Source organism: Eleginops maclovinus, chromosome 14 (genome assembly GCF_036324505.1).
Source record: "Eleginops maclovinus isolate JMC-PN-2008 ecotype Puerto Natales chromosome 14, JC_Emac_rtc_rv5, whole genome shotgun sequence".
NCBI lineage: Eukaryota > Metazoa > Chordata > Actinopteri > Perciformes > Eleginopidae > Eleginops > Eleginops maclovinus.
Window position 1 is genome coordinate 7,554,565 of NC_086362.1, and position 21,402 is coordinate 7,575,966.

Sequence of the window (21,402 nt, forward strand, 5' to 3'; positions counted from 1 at the left end):
CCGCGTTAAAACCTCTGCAGTGAATTAATGTACTATTCCTGATCCAGTAATTAACAATCATTCGGGGGCCATATCCTCTTTCAAGTAATCACTAATTGCAATAAGAATTTCAGTTTCCATTTAAGGCCAGATTACCAATGAGCATGCTATGCAAACCAGCCAACAGTTCTAGTTAAGCTCCAATTCCTTTTCTGTCTTTCTGCTTTGTGAGCACATACAATGTGGAGTTTGTTTCCTCAGCATTACAAAAGAGACATTTTTTATCATAATGCTGCAGATAGAAAGCTGCGTGCTGCCTCAAGAAAATAGTTTATGCTCGTGTTTGTTCCATTGATTAGTATGTGTGGTTTATCTCCACTCTCTTTTTGTTTGTCTGTTTGGCATCGGGTCAGATGTTTCTCAACCCAGTACAGACAGTTAATTAATCCATAGAGGGCGTTGCTTTATAAACAACTGCAGTCACAACCATCAGCAAACACACCCTTATTTATTCACATACTCTGATAATGATATTGCTGCGATGGGCTTTCAGAATACTTAAAGGATTACATAACGTTTATATACTTTTTACCCTCTTCCGATGTTAGCCGCCCCCTTTCAGTCCAGTTTGTCCCAATTGCTACCACAGTGACAATTCATCAATATCACAGTAAAATGGTGTGGTTTAAAGATGTCGAATGAGGTTAATGGCATCTTCTTACAGTATGTCCAAAATGTAGTGGCGCATTTGCAGATTTCCACCCAATGTGTAGGGATTAATTATCGCCCTCCACAACCCCACCTCACCCTGCAAGTTAAAGATTCAGAGAGGAAATGGCCCTTTTCATGCAAATGAAATTGAATATGTCAGTCAGTATAATTGTGAAAACCGAGCCGCCTTAGACCGCTGTCTGTGCCGAATAGAAGTTCAAACTGAAAGTGGGTTTATTAATGTTCTCTTCTCCACTCTTTGATTCATGCTCTTTAATGGCTTGGCAGATCCAACTTTAGTCTATAGTGGAGCTCTGATGACTTGAAATGTTTTTGCCATTATGAATGAATCTCTGATCTGTTTCAGAACAGTCGTTTAATGCAATGTTTGGCTGCGAGTTAAGCCAATATCAAACAAACTTGTAATGAATGCATATCCGACAGACTCTTTGAACCCAAATATCCTCTTAGTTCAGCATGACGATAGAAAGATATGAAATCATTAGTCTCACTTCCACAGTCCACTCGATCTTTAATGTTTCCCTGCAACAGGTACTTTAAGTTCACCAGAATTGGGCCTCTTTAAAAATATGCTTTTGATTAAGAAGACCATTTCCATTTGCACATTAACATCTGGTATCAATGGCTTTGTTTTGGACAAACCTGACATTATAGAAAGGTGGTCCTGATCAGAAATGAATACTTACTCTGCAAGCAAACTATTCTGTTAAACGTTTGCATATTAAAGAGATTGATCCTGGAGTTGTTGTTGAACAAATTGTTGTGATATTCAAGAGTAAAATATGAACTTAGGAAAATAGATGCCCCAGTGTTCAAGCATTGCTCAATAATTAGACTCTAAAGTGGTGAAAACAAACACAAGTTTAAGTAATAGCTACAAGAATAAAATGTCATGTTATATGTATGTTCTCCTTACATTATTGAAGGCTTCCAATATTATTGTTTCGGATAGCTTAGTGCTGGATTAGGGTAGCTAACCCTGGTATTCATTCATGGCTACCTCTCAAAGGAGATGCAGCAGAGGTAACAGCTTTCTAAAGAGACTCTTTACAAAGGCGAAACAGTAGTGTGCAAACACTTAACTAATCGTATTTTCCGGACTACAAGGCACACCTGAATATTAGCCGCACAAGCTAAAATTAGGGGGAAATCCTGTTTTGTTCATACATTAGCCGCACCGGACTAAAAGCCGCTGGTGTTTCAATGTTTAATTACCATATGTAAGAGAATGTGCACAAAGGGGATTGTCAGAAAAGAGATGGCTGTTTGGGAACACATCCCTTTTATTAACATTTTGAAAAACAAGTTAACGGTACATATTTGCATAACATTTTACGTATATGTACAAGTACCGGTAATTACAAGTATGAAACATGTACTGTGCTGTTTAAATGAGTAACAAATGTACTGTATAACAATAACCTACAGCACACCAGAAAAATATTATCGGCCTAAGGTGGGCTAAGGTGCAGTAACACGGCTTTAACAAGAAGAAAAGACAGTCATTCATCGCCATCTTTGTCTTCTTCCTGCGCACTAAAACCACCAAAGTCCTCTTCTTCAGTGTTTCGCGCTAATTCGTACGGCACTACTTTGCCTGGCGGACGGACTTGTGACCAACATACCACTCTTTTCCCCCGTGACTGTGTGTCTGATCACATGCCCTTCCGCCAGACAAAGTAGTGCCGTACAACAGCGGAACAAACCAAAACAAAACCTCTTACGATATCACAAAAATCATGAAAAATCCATAGAAAAGCCGCACCGGACTATAAGCCGCAGGGTTCAAAGCTTGTGCAAAAAGTAGCGGCTTATAGTCCGGAAATTACGGTAAATGATTTTGTCTGAGAGTAACATGACTGCAGATAAATTGTTCCCCTATCTTATTACAGAAGCTTTTGTGTAATGGCTGCGGTGATCAACAAGATCATTGCAAAATCAGAGGTCGTCTTCACAGTGCGTGGTTGTGCACAGCGTTTGTTCATAGAGCACATCGCTTTGATTGCTGTCAAGGTTGTAGTTGCGGCATTATTCGGAGAAAACACAGGTTTCAATCAGCTTCTGTCTACCTGGAGCCATACATGAGTCTACCAAAATGGATGTTTGTCAGCGGCGCACCTAAAATGGGGGTATGATGGTGCTATCAGCAGCCATGTCTGTGAAAACACCATTACCTCCATGTCACGCCTCAATCACTCCCCATTGTGCGATGATTCCCCCCCCCCTCCTGCACTCCTCCCCTCACCTCCAGGGCTGATCTCCCCTACATGTCCTCGCAGTCTATCACAGCCGGCGTAGGGCGGCGCAGCGAGCCATAATGAATGGCCCCGGAGCGAAAACAGCCCCAATAGCATATCAATTACCCATCAGCACCCTCTTGGCTGGGCGCCAGCATGCGCCACACCCCGGCAAAGTCAATGAGATAAGGTGCAAACGCAGATATAATGGTGCTTTTTGCCATGTACAAATTACACGGTGTCAACTCTGCGTACCACCTGTCGGATCTGTCAGCCACTGAATGAGAGGGTGTCTCTGAGGTGTTTGTGTGTTGTGTGTGTGTGTGTGTGTGTGTGTGTTTGATAATGTGTGTGTGCATAGCATGAGGCAATCAGGTGATATTCCAGATTCATTTACCCGGTGGAAGCCAAGCTGCTTGCCTGTTTATCTGTCCAACCCTTTTTGATCGCTGACCACACATTTAGCACACACTTATGTCACCTCTCCATGAATCCTGCAGGTTAATGCCTCTCTGCTGGGAGGGAAAATCAGACAGCACATGGGCAGTGAAAAAGCACAATCACACATTTTCACACTCACAGATGAGGTGATTCAGATGGTTGGCATTACTGCAGCTGTGTGGCCACTAATCGCCTGCTCAAGTGATTGATAAAAGGCAAACAGTTGCTCCGCAGGGGGACAGATGGAGCCACACCTCCCACTGACGCTGCCACTCGAGCCACAGAGGGGAATACAAGGGGGGTCAGAGTTAGCACTATGAATTTGCTATTGAAATCAGCCTTGATCATAATGATAAAGCTGGAATGTAAATCTCCAAATCAAAAAATCTCATCAGGGAGAGACGGTTTCCTTTGATTACTAATCACTTTCATGTCTTTTTATTCGGTTTCAAGCTCATGACCAGAAACTGATTTCCCTGGAGGGGAAAAAAGACTAAACAGAACTTAATTCCTGATTGTGGATTGTTGAATAGTTGACAAAGTCGACAAACTGTCCTTCTCAGTGTTGATGCTCTCTTCAGTGCTCACAGATCAAATCAGAACTAACTGTATTGTACATTGTTGTTAAACCTCCATGGGAAAGTCTGTGTCCAAACAAAGCCAACACTGTTCCACGTTGCTATTCTTTCACCTCAACTCAACTGCATTTTTAGCATTTTTTATCCTCATTGCTTTTACACTTGACTTGTTGTGCTGAATTGAGGGACCAATTAGGAGAACAGAGCGCGCGTTTCAAGCAACTTATCATCAGGTGCGTGTCTCCTTTGTGTGTGGCCCAGTCCTCGTTCCGAGTGATGGGTTTCTACAGATCAGTGTTGTCTGCTACTGAACCAGTACACAAGCTGCTGTTCCTCTGCAACAGTTTGGAAAATCTAAGCCTGTGTTATTAGAAAACACTGGAAGGCCACGTGATTATTGTCCAGTGAAAGAGCATGTATGATGTAAAAAAATGACTTATGTGGATGACACAGTCCACGGACAATCATCTTTTCATACAAATTATAACGAAGCAAACCTAAGTTCAAACGAATGTTTAAAAATAAACTGAAAATGTATTTTAAAGCTTTCTTAATAGACTTTGTTTTGGGCCAGTGTCCCATGAGGACCAATATCCTCTTTACCATCAAAGGGAAGTTGTTACCACATCTTTCAAACCTTCTTCAACTGATTGATTTCAACACAAGGTGTCCTTTTATCGGAAAGAATTGTTAAAACTCCCTATAAAGTCTTAGTTATCCTGGAGAGGAAATTTCTGAGTTACATAGAAATACTGGGAATAAAATGCACTCTGTCCTTTACCTGCTGATCTAAACCCCTTATCCTCGGTTTCCTAAATAAAGTCTGAACAATGTCTGACCTCCAAAAGACAATCCTCTCGACAGCCACATGCTGAAACCTGAAACTTTGTTACTTCTGTCTCGATAAGAGAGATGAATTGCTCTGTCTGCAACGCTAGCTAATCACTCACTGTTATTCTTTTCTTGTTCTGTCTTTTCAGCACCACCAAAGTTTTTAAGAACCCCCAATGACCAAACAGGCGTGCAAGGAGGCGTGGCATCCTTCATCTGCCAAGCTACCGGAGATCCACGGCCGAAGATTGTGTGGAACAAGAAGGGGAAGAAAGTCAGCAACCAGAGATTTGAGGTATTAGGTCTATTGTTCTGATGTAAAATGCTCGACAAATGGGAATGCTTCAGCACTGCTTTTGGCTGTGCTCGCACATAATCCATAGCGCAAAGCTTGCTTCCACCCCGACTTGCCACCACGCATTAGCAGCCTCTAATTACCATGCTGGCCAGGCTTTTAAACATGCATGACTTTTAATGAGCGAGTACACAAAATATCTGGGGACATATTTGTAATTAAATGAAAGACAAGAAAAGAGCAAATGGACAGAAAAAAAAAAAAGACTTGTGGTGTGACCCAGATACCTACATTAGCATCACGCCACATTTGCCAGCGTTATGTAAAGTGAAAGTAGCGCTTTCACATCCGAATATCCTTTTGCTTTGTGGCAGCCTTATCTTAATGCATGTCCTACCCTACCCATTTTGGCTGAAGCTTTGATTTCTGGTCAGCTTTAATCTGCACTTGGGCTCAATACCCATGAGAAATAACACATCATCGCAGAGCACTGATAAGATTTCTATTAATTTCTGTGTCAGTCCTCGGGACTATCATGGTGTCACTCTCCCCCCTTTGCTGTAGATGCATTTATTTTCTTGCTTCTGCACAGCAGCAATGGCTTAACGGAGCTTTGAGACCTCTTCCCGCATCTTCTTGGTGTCTCATGCCCACAGAAATCTAATCTTATCAGAGTTCATCGCGTCTTCATAGCACGTAGAGCTGAATGCTAACACGCTTGTTCCATTCTCTCATTGCCTCACAGTGTTTGCCGGCTGCCGCCATTTCATGACTACCACCTCATCTAACAAAAACCCATTTCCTTTTGAAAGTGTCACAACTTCCTTTCTAATTCTGCTGCTTTAGATAAGAAAGGAGGCTGTTCTTTACCATTACTTGCTGTCAGCTTCACCGCAAACACCGCTATAGCTTGGCCAATGAAATGTTGAAATGTATTGTTGAATAAAACATGCACAGATATTTGGTGAACTGTAAAAAATGTTTGTAGGCCTCTGAGCGTGTGTGTGCGTGTGTGCGAGTGTGAGAGAACTGGAGGTCTTAGGCCTATCTGTATTGAAATCTACCTCTATGCTTAAAAAAAAAAAATTGAGTTATGACACAGGGCTTTCTAAATCAGTGAGTATACATGTAGCATGCCAAAATAGCTGAATAAGCTACAACAAACACCTGTATGTAAACATTTTATGTGTCGTTCGTCCAATACAGTCGGTCCTGTCTTTGTACCACTATCTCACCTTAGGGCTGGGCGATTAAATTGTCAATTATCATTTTGGCTAAATGTTAAGTTACAGTTGAAGACAAAAAAACTATTGTGCCGCAATCAATTTCAAATTATGTTCTAGTTCCAAAACACCCCTTTATTATAATGTGGTGTACTCTGTATTTAAGTCGGGAAAGACCCGTCTTGTAACTCAAATCCAGTCCCATTAGAAAATAAATGTGTGGGTGTGACATGTTTGCCATGTCATCACCGTTAATATAGATACAAGCAATGTGTCTGAAAATGCACTGCAGAGGTCTAGAATCTTATTTTCCCCCTCAAAGTGCACCAGATTTAAGTGTCACCTTTGAAATGTGTCCTTAGTCAATAAGTAATCCAGTTGAATAACCTTGATGCCAATTTTGATGGAATATAATGTAAATATTAATTCTAGCCATAATCGAGCAGCCCTATCTCACCTCATGGTACAGCTGTCCGTAATCGTTTATCAAGCCACCTTTAACTGTTTGTGCTTGTTTCTGTCCCATCGACACCAATCCAATGTGATGCATTTTCCAGGGATCTAAGGATAACTTTAAGAGTGGGACACATTCAGATTTTAATCTCACTCGAAAATGGAAAATAAGAGCAAAAGTTTGGACCGAAAAGAAAGTAAAAATTCCCATTCTTAAAGTTAGTCAGCCACATCGATTATTAAAAAAGTTAATGAAGAAATTCCTAGATGGTTAAAAGTTTAAGAGAAATTCACCAAAAAAAACAGCATGTTTGAACACATAACTGAACATACGACTAAAAGATTAAAGATCATTATTTTTAAATCAAATATGCTCATTTTTGCACCATGATATTTACAAATTAACACCGATTTAGGAGGTTTAATATAAGTTTGGAGCAGTTTTTCTTTCTGTGATAGGAAGTACATCATGTCAGTCCTCATCAGTGTTGTTAGCCAAATGTCCTCGATAGTGTTGTCTGTTGTCTCTCTTTCTCGCTGCGAAAGGTCCCCCGCTCATTGTGAGCCATAAAATCTCCTGTAACATATCGTATCTCTCGCACCTGCAGGTGATAGAGTTCGACGATGGTTCTGGTTCAGTGCTAAGAATTCAGCCTTTACGCACGCCCCGAGATGAAGCCATATACGAATGCGTTGCCTCCAACAGTGTTGGAGAGACGAGCGCTACCACCAGACTCACTGTTTTACGTGGTAGGTCCTCCTCAGACACCCGAAAAAGACTAAACACACACCACTAACATTCCCCTTTTCCCCCAGATAGCACAGGTAAGTTTGCATGGACTTGTTTTCTGTTTGTCTTGTCCTCTCTTCTTTGTTTCTTTCCGCCACACTGCACAGTCAAACCCAATTAGAGACTGTGGTTACGCTCACGTTGTGTATCCTAACTTGATAAGATTTAGTCCATTAGCTATTTAGCCAAGTAAGTTTCCGTTTCCAAGTGACTTAAGTCATTTGCATACAGATTCCTGACACAATAATTAAGATGCCAGTTAAATTATGCAAATAGCAATCCATTCCTAGCCCGCGGTGGTTTAATGGAAAAGCTCAGCAATAATTTTCAAATCAGTCATTTTTCATCTCTGCACTTCAGCTTTGATATTCTTTAGGCCATGCAGTGTATTCTCATGTGATTAACAAGCATAATATTGTGTATGGTGCTATACTAGCTGCCAGTTGCTTGGATGCCAGCAACTTTCAGTGACCGGAAGAGCTACACAAACATGTGTAACAGCCAGGCAGAAAAGGTCAGCTCCTCTGTTTATTTCCAGAGAGCAAAGGGAATAAAAGTCAAATGACAAATATCAAGTTGGTTGACAGTGCCTCTTTTATAATATGCACTGAGCTAAATTTTTATCTTGATTACACACAACATTCCATTCAAAGGCAGATATGTGGTGGCCCTGAGCTCAAAAGGCTGAGTAATATCTCTCTGAAACACCACTTGTTCGGCTGTGAAAAGAGAAAATGGCTTTAGAGAAAAGCCTTGGGCTGCATGAATGAGGTGTGCACCATTATGTGCCACAATTACACAACATGGCAAATGAGTTTCTATTGAGAGGGGAGCTTCCATCCTATAGAAAAAAAAAAGCTGGCTCCGCCACTCTCCTCTCCCCTTCCCCTGCTTCTTATCTCACCAATGAGCCAACAAAGGGCCCTTTGCACTGTCTCCAGAGGCAGATTGAAAGAGAAAGGTGGCACGTTCTCATGCAGCTCTCTGCTGTTTACTCTGAGCACAGACTGTGTGTGTGTGTGTGTGTGTGTGTGTGTGTGTGTGTGTGTGTGTGTGTGTGTGTGTGTGTGTGTGTGTCTCACATGCAATATTGTGCACAGTTTTCTCTTCTCATTCACTCTTGCTCAGGATCTATCTCTGACACAAAAACACACACACATTGGAGGTATAGAAGCAGAATCAGTTCTTCCTGGAACCGTGCGGCCAAGCATTAGCATGTTTATTACCATTTTCCATTTTGCTCTTCTGCTCACTCTCCTTACTCATCAATGTATTGAAGGTGAGTAGAGACCTATCTCAGACACACACACAAAAAAAATGGAAAGACAGGGAAAAGCTTTTTGTTTTTCTGACTCCTGTGCGACTAAAAAGGGTGAGCTCCCTGTCCTCGTATCGCCTCTGGTGGATATATATAAACCCTACATGTAGGAATTGTGAGTGATTAGTTAATAACCTGCAAGATTTCTAAGTTATATATGTTTCGTTCACTGTGTCCCCACTTGCTATGACACAAAGGGATTTGTCTATACCCAGTTTGTGCATTGACATTTAAAGTTATGTAAATTCCCAGATGTCTGAAGTCTGGTGGGTTTGACAGAGGAAATGTATTGCTACACACTGATAGCTGTGCCTCAAATAATGAATAAAATTACTTTATTTAATTACGTTAAGCAGTGATAGCAGTCACAACATGAAAGGAAAGGAAGATGAATAACGTATACAACCAAATAGATACTGATGCCACAACGCTGGCCAGCGATAATAAAGACTTATTATAATGGAGTGAACTCAAGTAAACTATGTCATTAGTTCAACAGATATAACTTCAAGTCGTAGACGACTAAAATACATCCAAATCAAGTTTGTCCTTTATTCATAAACCCAAAGTAAGGATGACTTTCAGGAAGCTTGCTGCGTTGTTACTGTACGGGTAACTTGAGGTTACCTGAATAAAGAATTATGAATTATTCAGGAGACCAAAAAGCTCCTTCCTTCCAAAACTATTCCTACTGTACAGAAAACACACCATGCTGGTTTTCTCATCCTTCCACATGACATAAACTGCAGCTTGAAAAATTAAACTGCACATTTTTAAAGTCTTGGTCACCATGAGCAGCAAAATATTTGTCTCTTCCTTTGGTTCTTTTAGTAGTAATAAACTTTGTGAGTGATGCAGGATTGTATAGATGTATAGATAAATAAATAAGCAAACAAAGTGTTACTACACCAGCCCTAATACATATAAAGTGACTGTTTGTTTAGTTCATTTGGGCTCCAATGGTCCGTGCAAACGACTGCAAAGCATCTGCTGTGGAAAGCTCGCCACAGGGGGGGACGCCTAATTCCACCAACGAAAAGCACATTGTTGTAATTGCCATGCTATGAGGAGAGGGGGACTCGAGGTGACAAATCCAAAGTACAAGGGGGATATTAGCATTCGGATGGGTCTCTAACTTGATGGGAAGTGCCATTAGTAATGAACTTCCAAGCTTAGGGAAGAGATTTGCATGAAAAGCGAACCCTGAAACGTAATGATGTTCCGAATCAAATTTACATGAGCTGAGGGTTTCCTTCCTGCACTTTTTTTTCTCCGCCCTCTGTTTTGATTAACTACGAGATGACCCAACTCATATGTGACTCGTGTCTTCGAATTAATTTCGTCTTGATTTGTTCATAAGAATGGAAAATGACAGGAAAGGCATATTTTGGTCACCATGACAGGAATGTTATTTTAATGGAAATGGAATTTGATATCATGTATGAATATGATATTGCACCATGGAGAGCCTCGGATAAGAATATCTGCCGTTAGTGCCGTTTGATTTCCTTTGCACACTTTTTAACTGAAAAAGAATACCTGAAAAATTTAGCTATAACACCTTCCCGGGGTGAGACTCTCTGCTCGCAGTTGTTCCAGCAGAACGATGTGTGGATGTGAGTGCTGCAGTTCATGATTCAGGCATGATTAAGGATTTATATTGCATCCTCACACTCCCATTATGCTGTCAACAGCCATTTCCTGTGCCCCACACACAAGCTTGCAAACTTATGCAGCTGTGCACAACTTGACAGTGGGAGCGGAAAATGGGAAGCCGCTCTCCTGTGACGGAAAAACAGAAGGCATCATTTCCATTTGTAAGGAATGGTGCAGTGGCTCGGTCAGAGCCGTGTAGCTGAGACAGATCTCTCCACATACGATGAAAAGGCTGCTCGGTGATCAGTGATTATTCATAGACAATGCATGCACCCGGCTCTTTGTCATTGTCAGGTGAAAAACGCTTCCAACCCTTGCTAAGAGACACCAAAAGCCGCTGGATTTATATTCCCAGCCTCCTCGATTCAAGATGCTTTTCAGCGTAAACCTGCTGCAGATACAACCCCATACAAGACTGATCATTTTAAAATGCACCTTAATGTTCGTTCTTCACCATTGCTTTTTAATCCGGGCACCATATTCTGTATGTGTAATGTTTTCAATCTAATAAGTGAAGAGTGAGGGATGGACAAAAGCTGATCTGCATGCTTAAATTGCTCAGCAAGATAAATGCTGTGTCAGCTGTCTCGGACTGTTGGAGCAAAGGATGCTGGGGCTGAAGCAGGCATCCATTGTTTAAGTTACTGCAGAAGGCCAAAAGCTAACACACAACTCTCTGCTGTACTGGCAGCAGCTGTAGAGATTGCCAATCCACAATGAACTCCATTCTGATAGGAAAATACATTTTTCCTCCAAATATGGTGCTGTAAAACTTTGCGTCGCTATTTTACATATAAAACATATTCTTGAGTTATTGGACAAGAATTCTAGCTCTGATGGGTCCACTAGGAGTTGATTATGCCTCTAACAGTTTGTAGGTGTCAGTGTCACTATGAATTGATGTTTCAGCAGCTAGTAGTTTGTACAGTAAGTGTTTTAATGTGAAATCCTCTAATTTATAGTTATTTGCAGCATATTTTCACAGAAACCAACAAGCTTTTCCTTTCTCACCTCTGCAACCATCAATTGTCTTCATATTCATTAGATGTTGAACACATTATCCACAGGTAGAGTTATTGCTTGGGATTTGGCCAATACTGACTTGATTCTACTTTCAACTTCACACTCTCATACATCGTCACAAAAATGGAGCACATGATGACAAGTTATTCGTTATTGTAATTAAAAAGATGACGCTGACTGTCGTTGCAGAAATTGATCTCTTCTAAGAGAAAAAAAAAAATCATCCCTACACAGTCGTACACATTACTGCGTGGTTAATCTCGCGAGCCAATCGGTATCTGTATGGTATGCAAGATGATTTAAGGCCCGAGCGCTGCCAACAAGATGGATGTTGGACTTTACAGTCTGCATCGTGTGTGAGAAAACATCTGCTGGAGCACAGAGGCTCACACTGTACACTGAACATGATAGATAACTCTGCGTATTTGTTTCAATGCAAGTAACACAGCCTGCTGAATTATTAATTATCGATTCAGACAAATGAGAGATGTGCTTTTTTCTGTTTGTTTGTTTTTGGTTTCCCTCACATGTTCTCCACAGTGACCTTACACTGCATAATTAGATGATGAGTGATCTAAAAATGCAAATTGTTTTTCACATCTGTAGACCTACACACGCACAGCAAATATCATGAAGAAAACTTGGATCCTTCTGTTTATTTGCCCAACCTAACCATTTCAGGCGGTATTTGTGCATTAAATGCAAATTTTAGTTTGCTTACATGCTGGATCATAACATCAAAGGTGTTATTCATAATCTTAGCTTGATAAAATGTATTTAGTTCTCACATAATATGGGAGAAAAATAACAAATATTCTATTGGCAGGACTTGACACAAGGTCATAAACAGGAGTGAGTAAATATGAGCCAGGTAGTGGGGGGTGTTGATGTTAGCAGCTTTGATCTTAGCTGCACTCAAAAGTCATTTTCTGCCAGATTAATTGGGCACTGCAGGGTCATCCTTAATGCTTCTAATGATCTCCAGAAAACTTTTTCAAGCCGCGCGAGGCTGCTCGCTAATTACAAGCAAACAACTTTGGACTGAGGAGAACGTGATGTTGTTGATTTCTGTGAGTAATTAGTCGTCTATACGTTATTTCATTCAGTACAGCAGACTTGAGCAGTAGATGTTTTATGGCTGCATGAAAGGAAAGGCGGACAGAAATGTACATCACGTGCGGCATTGATATAATAATTTCCAGTACGAAAAACTGCCACCCACTTCCTACTGTGACACCCATTGTTCCCCCAGTTCTGTTCAAGGATAATTTTGAGAGGCCTGATATAACCCAGTCCTCCATTGGAGCTCTTTGAGAGGTCCTTCTCTGCAGGATGTCAGCCAGCATGAATAATCTCTATACTCTCCTGTAGCAAGCTGTTAGCTCTATCAATGATTGAAATGGCTGCATCAAGGTTTCTCAGACAAACTTGCATAAAGTGGGTTTCCGCAGACATTTATACGGCGAGTCTCCCAGAGTACTCGCCTCGTTCTGAATATACCATGTTCCAATTCAAGATTTCCAGGCCATGACCCAAAGAGAAATCCGGCTGGGTCATGCTTGAAGTGCTTAAAACTCAGAGGATTGTGGGAAAGCATATTGCTAGTAAAGTAATACACACTTCCAAAGGCACACAACAGATTTTCTGTAGATGCACAAGCGACAATCAAAGCCAAAGTATTAGAAACGGCCGTTTGATCAAACAGCCCCGCCACTTTCTGAGTATACGGTACATGAAGGTTAATGAAGCGACGCAGTGCCTCACAGTTTTGCCTTATGCCCTGATCGGGGGGACTCACCTGGTAGCTGATCCGCTCTCAACCCCCGCTGACTCCAGCTTCTGGCCATTATCAGCCTCCCTGAAAAAAAAAAGAAGATATTATCACCCTTGACAGCAGTGGTGGAAGAAGTAGTCAAACAGAGGCAATACTACATTTTAAATGTAGTGCTACAAAAAAAGCGCTGCATTCCAAATCTTAGTTGAGTAAAAGTATTAGCATCAAAATGTACTTTACACACATCAATTAAAAGCATTCCCCGTGTATAATGGCCCATTTCAGAATCATATGGAATGACTGGATTATGATTATCTAACCATCAAAGCTGATAAAGATCGGAGCTAATTTTAAGTTTATCCTGCTGCTGCCTGATATTTTAACCCATAATCATGTTATAGTTTATTTCCAAGTAGATTTAAATGTTGTATTCGCCAACATTATGAATCTGTAAGGTAACTAAAGCTGTCAGATACATGTAGTGCAGTTAATCATACCATATTAGTCTCCGAAATGAGTAGCATACAATTGAAATATTAAGTACTACAACAACTTACCCAAGCACAGTACTTGAATTAAAGTATTTTATTACATTTAGGCAGATTTTACTATAAATGTGAATGCACAAACATAAACGTTGTTAAACTTTGACTCACTCATCATAAAGTCATCCCGAGTGGGCGGAAAGAGGATGAATATACCACGTAGTGAAACATTAGAGCAGAGCAGATGTCTCGCTGAATATGCTTCAAAGTGACAGGGGGGGGTCTCTGAGGAGAAGGTAGTGTGTGCATGTTTGTATATTCCCTGCCTCGTCCTCTTTATGTGGGAATGTTTAATGCACTCAGGAGGATCAGATGAGGGTTGATGGAAGAAAAAGTGATAAAAAAAAGAAGAGTTGAGTAACTAACATCCATTTTTGTTGGCAAACAGCTCAAAGTATTGTCAAATAGTCCCCCCCCCCTCTCTTCCTTTGAATATTACTAATATTAACAGAAGAATTGCTGATGCAGATAAGATGACAGGAGCAGAAGTTTTTTTTCTTTCTTTCCCCAACTCTGAATAAATGGGACGCTGTTTCCTGAAGTAAATTGAATCATTGCTCAAGGTAACAACCAGCAAATGGAATATGCAAAGTGAAATCCTTAAGAGGGGAGGGGAGCGGGACAGAAGGCAGAGAAGGCGGGAGACAGACAAAGACGGATTGAGGGAGAGACTCTAACATCAAGCTTCTTTTAAAGTCTCAGAGGAAGCCAGTGACTAAAACACAACAGTGTGGGAGAGAGACATGCTGTAGGTAGAAAAAATCTCTCTCTCCAAATCCACCTTCCCCCTAGGTGATCCTAACTTAGAGAAGTACATCTGGCTGAGCTGACGTGTAGTCTGTAGAGCAAGGAAAGTGTGTGTGTGTGTGTGTGTGTGTGTGTGGGTGGGGGGGGTCATCTGAGCGTAAATGGAGCTTTGTGTCTGGCTTCCTGCATGCCCAGCCAGGCCTGTAGAGTTAGGCCCCCTCTACGCCCTTCCTGCTTCATCTCTCCCTTTCATCTCACTCTTTACCCATCCTTTTTAGCACCACCCCTGAGGGGCATCCGCCACTAACACTCAGCTTTCATTCTCTTCCTCAAACTCCCTCTGCTTATGTTGTAAATGGAGGAATATCACAGCTAATCCGTCATGTTTATGAATGACACGGGGCCGGGGGAGAGTTGGGGTGGTGTGCCAGAAGAGCATAGGTCTCTGCAGCATGCCCCCCAGCTCGAATCAGCCAATATGCCCCAGCTGAGACTTGTAAAAAAAAGAGTTTATGGTAGGGAAGGGAGGCATTTCAAAGTTACTTTCCGGCCTGGATATGGGTTGTCATTCTAAATTCCAGCCAAAAGTCTCAACAACGGCCCTATCATGCTTTGGGGTGTTTTCCATTTCCAGTAGTGTGTTCTATAGGTTTTTGTGCAATGGTCTGCAAAAGCTAAAATCCCAAAGTTTCTCTTTCAAATACTCCCCCACTGCTTGAAACGCCAACATTGGACTCCTTTGTTTACTCCTGGAACATAGGGACCTCATTATGTAACACTTGCGCTTCTATTGGCTGGCACTCAAACACATTGGACGTGATAGGCTAAGGAAGGTGGGATATCTCTGAGTGGTTTATCAATCTCAACAGGGCCAGCCAGTTAACCAATCAGAGCACACTGGGCTCTGGTTTCAGACAGAGGGTTAAAAAGAGGTGCTGCAGCACAGGCAGTATGAGAAAAATAAAGAGCTTTTTGAACAGTCAAGCATCTAAATATGTGGCAGTATAGGCACACAATATGAACCTAAAATTTAGCATAAGATCTCCTCTTTAACAAAGCAAAACACTTTCTGAAAAAGGATTTCACAAAGAAACACATAATAACTAATATAGTATTGCATTTCTGTGTTTTATTGGAAACACATCGTTGAGTACTTTAAAGTCATGATGTACTATGACATCAGTATGCCAACTTAAAGTTAAACTATTCCAGTGTCATTCAGAGAGAGGAATGGCTGAATTGTTCATGTGTGAAGGTTCTTCTGGGGGAGAAACAGCCTGATGATTAATAGATTGACTCTACAATAGTTTCCTCATAATCTCAGGCATTAGGCGAGGGGTTTTTAATGACAAATAAGCAGCATTCAATTAATTATACAATCTCAAAGGGGATTTATGGAGGAAACAATCAGTGCGGGGCAAAGGGGGAGACAATGCTATTTTTCACTGAGACAGAGAACCGTGAACCTTAGGTTAGTAGAGCTTCACCTTCCTCCTCCTGTATTTCACTCCAATCATCACAGCAGAAGGAATACACTGAAAATATCTCATAATACCTATTTTCCTCCTTTAGTCAACACTGGTGAAATAAAATGTTGTGGATACTATGGTCCCTCGTTCACCCTTAGTGGTTTTTTTTTTTTCAAAGAGACTGCATTTGTTAGACAAATTAATGAAGTACCTTTTAGAGGGACCGGGCTTTAGTGAGACTTTATGCCACTTTGTGCTATAGTGCGCCTGTGCCTCTTGAAACTATTATAGCAAATTGGAATTAGGGTGTTTGGGCCAACTGTGGCACATTCACAGTAATATGCATTAGCGTGCTCTGCACCTGAAGAATCTACTAATTAAGCAAAGCATATTTTCCTCAGCACAGCTACACTTATGGCTGATTTCAGTTGCGATGAAAACAAAATGTTTTCCCCGAACAAAATACAGTACAATGGGGGACAATTGCAAAACTATATATCAGTAAAGCTGTAGCTTTCTGGAGTCCCTTAAGTGGGTAAAGAACAAAGTAGACATTTGCATTTAGCAGGTACACTGGCAACTGCTTTCTCGTTATTTTTATAATCTTAAATCACATTGCCTCTTAGGAAAAAGATTGTTAAACAACTACTGATTTTTCTCTGGGAGGGGCCTTAAAACACAAGTAAGACACATGTAAACTTAAAGGACACGTGACAGAATCATTGAATTTAGCCACTTCATAAATGTACTGTAATAGAGATAAATAACTCTGAACCGGAAAAGATTTGACATTTAAGGCAGTCATGCTCTTCTACTTAATATTTTCTCATATCAGTTCATCTCAGTATTTGGGACATGAAGAGCTATGGCCTCAGGGCAATAATTACATTAGGGATTTTCCAGTCTGCACATTAATAAAAACCACATCAGTCCAGCCGCCATGTTTCAAAATAATGTGAAGGTTGACTCAGAGTTCAGTCGGCCTGTGAACCTTTAAACATCTCTGGAAGATGAATATCATTTTACCACACGGTATTAGAAGAGAGTGCTGAGCATTTTGTTTTCCATTATTGGATTACTTAGGCAATATCAAGCCAGTGCAGGTGCCAGGAGGCGTGTTTGGGAAGTGTGGCTCAAAGGAAGCTCGGGGGGGAAAACCTTATCTTATTCAGACTGAAAAACATGTGAGCCAAACAGCACCGGGATGTATCCATGAGATAAACACAGACTTAAGATTCTCTGAGGGCATGTAGGGGAAATTCAGACACCTCAATGTGTCATTTCTTATTTTTGCTAAACAATGATGCTTTATACTCTTTTTTTCATTCTACATGATTTGAAAGATACACTTTCAATTTTACTCAACTGTTCCAGGTGTGGTTGAGGCAGCAGTGAAACACACTGTATCCTGAAACAATACCTAGGCATGTGGGCAGTAGTCATAATTATAGTTGCTCTGTGCATTTAATCCAGGTCTATTTTCAAAAGATTCAAAGGTTTGTTATCATATGAACAATACAGCATAGTTATTGGCAGAGAAAATCTTAATTTCCAGGCAACCCCAACAAAACAAGATACTGAAGACATTAAAATATATGACAAAGCTGCAAGTCAAATGCCGAAAGAAGTAAACTAAGTATGTGTAACATAAAATAAGATAGAACAATCTAGGTTAACGAACTGCAGCAAAATGTGTTAAGAGCAAATGAAAGAATATTAAAGTTTTAGTTCTAAATGAAAAGTATAAAATAAAAGCTGGACACGTATTACCATGCCCTGGTCCAATGTTACAACGTCAAGTTTAACCTCTGTAAAAGTTGTTAGCCAGAATGATGGATGAGAAAAGCAACTCTGTCTAACTCAGAGAGTTTAATGAAGCTGCAGGTCGCTGATAAAGCAAAGGTTGGGCTCAGGTTTACAACATGTCAATCATTAGCTACTGGATTGTATAAGTGCAATCTGTACCCTGTAAGTAGAGCAGGGAAATCAACAGCATGTGGGTGAAAGTGGTGAAACATTAGAGGAGGAAAACAGATGCCGTCATAGAATTGGCACAAAATGGAATAGCTGTCTGCCTTTGTTAATCAAGAGCTCTTACGTTTGGTTGAGTAATTTTGTTTGTGTGAAAACAAAAGCATAATTAACAGTTCCCTCTCCCATGCCAAAGACAAAAAATAATTGAATACGTCAGTTGAACGGGAGCCGAACAGAACATTTGGTTGAAGAGGATTGAGGTCGCCTCTGAACGCACGTATTAACCAGGCCTGCAACATGTTTTCAGATAACTGTAAACAATTCCAAAGGATATGTTGGTTGTTATAGGATTCGAATCAACAACTTCATTTAATACAAAAGTTAATGCCTCAAAGAGTCCATGTCTTCCCTGACTTTTGGTCAAATATAATTTATTTATGTGTGTCAAGATTGTAATTTCTGTGATGTTTCTGCACCTTAACCTTGATCTGTTTGCATGGAAATATTGTTTTTATTACCTTTTGCAAGTTCATGAAACACCCAAGAGCTAAATGAATCTAGGTCAGCTAATGCATAAGCAGGCCATGAAACAAGGAGAGCTGTGTGATTAACACGATGAGAAGCTCTAACCCGGCTAAATTATCCCATCTTCTTTCCCACTTCTTCAGGATTTTTGAGCAGGGAAAGGGCATTGATCAATGTCCCTCAACTTCAAATTATATGCTATGGTGTATTGGGAAAAATGGCTTTGGCTCAGGCTGCTGGGAAAAATAAGCAGAGCTGTCACACTATGTGGGTAATGTCGTCTTTTTGTTCTGGCTGAAATGTTATCTGGGCATTTCCGAGAATCAGATTGATTCTTAAACTGTGCAAGGATAATCTTCAGGGCAGAGATAAAAAGCAGTGTAAAACGTTGTAAAGTGTCATACTTGAAGACACATCTGTCTCAAAATCCCCACACATCTTTGGAAAGGAGCGATCCCACAACAACAATACATCTTGACACTTTCCTGCAACATGTTGCCACAGCAAGTGACCTGTGACAGCCTCCATGAGCAGATTGTATCCACTCAAATAGATCTTGTTACGTCCTGCAGGGATTTCCCCTAAAAAATAACCTTAACCAAAAGGGTGAAAAACATTGTTCCACTTGGGAAGGAAAGGTCAAATCCAATCTTAGTGAGGAAACCACAGCACTGAAGCCGAATTGGACCAGAGAGGTTTTATTTTTTTTATGGATTGACTTGGAACACCCGGTTCAACTGAGGCTTATTTTGTTCTTAAATTCCTTTTTAGTTATGCTGTCTTTTTTTAGCCAAATGTGCTTTCAGCGACATAAAACACATCCCACTTAATTCGACTAAAGGATCAGATTTACACAAAGTTTTCTTAACATTTCATGGTTTTTGTTTTACTACACAATGATGAATGTTGCATTGCAGTTTGACATCATAACCTGCTGTTAAAATGTGTGACGCACTCCACTTAACCTGAGAGCTTGAGCACATGCAATATTAGCAAAGTACACATATTTGGCAACACAGACTGACTGAGTTATTGCTTCTTAAAAACCTCTTTCCTGTAGGCAGTCTATCATTCGGCAAAGAGAGTGCCCCTATGGTATATACTATGCAAGAGACTGAAAACCTATTTTTTGAAATGTCCCACAGCTGAAGCAGACATAGTGGCCTCAGTTTTACCGTCTGGTTGTCTCTTTTTAATGAATTCCCCTCCATAGAAGTAAGTGCATTTGTCCTGTAATAGCTGGTAAACATCTCCTCAGACTGCACGTACACACAGAGCCTTGCTGTTGCATAAACTGAGCAAACATGTAAACAGTAACAGATCACGTTGAATGCTACCTTTATCTGTTCAAACTCAATTAGGTTGATTTAATTAGAGCCCGAACAAGGCAAATGTTACTTGAGTTTGTCACTCAATCCATTACACACAGCAGGTGAGAAGCTTACTCTGAACAGACGCTGTGATTGTGTGTGTTTATTGGTGCAGTATGACGACAGATGCTGCAGAAAGAGAAACTGTTCTTATACGAGGGAACTTTAATTTCTCTCGTGCTCATATTTTGTGTGAGTGATCGATATATATATAATCTGCTAATGGCTTGAGTTTATGTCCAGTGGCCTTGTATCTTCAGCAGAAATATGCTCACTGAGGTACTTTTTGAGCCAATGTCCTTTTTATACTGCTCCCATACTTGGCAGAGCACTTCATATGGCCTGATAGCCTGGCGTTGGCTAATGTGTGCAAATTGTCATTGGAGTCTTTTTATATCAAGCACCAGTGCTCAGCACTTCTTTAGAAGGTGACTTCAGCATTTCTCTGCCTTCCATCTCATTTAGTGTGTAGATCCATTGTTGAATATACAGTATGGGTCTGTAAAGCAGAACCTGCCCTTGTCTTAGGCTGTCCTTGAGATTGCAGCTCTCAGCGAGGTGGAATAAGAAGGCGGGGAAAAGCTTTTTTTAATGTTTTTTTTCACCTTTAAGCTTTGACTTTCATTTATTGCGCAGGGTAGCTCAGGGCTGTATGTTCAGGTCATACAGCATAAAGTATATTAGCCCCAAAACACACGTTTAAAAACAAATGTGCCACAAGCAAATCAAATGTGCTCAACTCAGGGTTCCTGACGGGGCAAGGGAGTAGTTGCTCATAGGAATTTAGTTTAATTTAAGTGGAAAACCAACCTCTGGACTGTTAGTGTAACTGCAAACAAAGCACATAGAAAAACTACAATCCTCTTGGCCTCAGGTTGATTAACTAATACATTCTTTACTTTAAGCACATTGCCAATAACCAGACTGTTCTAAAAGTGTACAACGAACCAGTCGCAGCTTGAATTACATTGTGATTGATTTTATTTTATTTCGGTCCCTTTGCCTTGTAAGGAAAAAGCTGCAGCAGCTCTGAGTTTTAAATCACAGCACCAGCTAGTGGTCCTTCACTTTATTTATTATCACAATTGTATTTCTCTATGTGAAGTAAATGAGGGTATTGCTAAGAAATGGAGCTACATGACGTCAAAGTTCCTATGCAGGAAACATTCAGCAACCTTCCAGTTGATGTCATGACTTTGTGGTCATTCTAGCCGAGCACAAGTGCACAAAGCAGCTGTAAAATACATTTCTGGGCTGAGCAAGAATGCATTCAGAGAGCCAGAAACCTTTGTAACAGATCATTAATTTTAAATGCACTGCCTGGAGTCATATCAGCTGCCTGCATTGGAGTTACGGCCGAGCATCGTGTAACACACGCGACTACAGGACAGGGAAGATTGGTCTGGTGAAAGTGCCCTTGGCCTGGCCGTATGTTACTTTCA

The 21,402-nt window shown here is 40.7% G+C and overlaps 1 protein-coding gene and 1 long non-coding RNA gene across 2 annotated transcripts in view; one reads left to right on the top strand and one right to left on the bottom strand.

Moving 5' to 3' along the window:
• LOC134875715 (uncharacterized) overlaps positions 1-21,402 on the bottom strand; it is a 373,215-nt gene that overhangs the window by 315,170 nt on the left and 36,643 nt on the right. Inside the window, exon 2 of the long non-coding RNA XR_010167265.1 lies at positions 13,355-13,414. This is a non-coding gene — a long non-coding RNA (uncharacterized LOC134875715). The remainder of the gene's footprint in view (positions 1-13,354; positions 13,415-21,402) is intronic.
• Positions 1-21,402, top strand: part of LOC134875714 (receptor-type tyrosine-protein phosphatase delta-like) — a 305,785-nt gene that overhangs the window by 236,682 nt on the left and 47,701 nt on the right. The window contains 2 exon segments of the mRNA XM_063900319.1: positions 4,948-5,093; positions 7,378-7,519. Coding sequence (XP_063756389.1) covers positions 4,948-5,093; positions 7,378-7,519 — 288 coding nt within the window.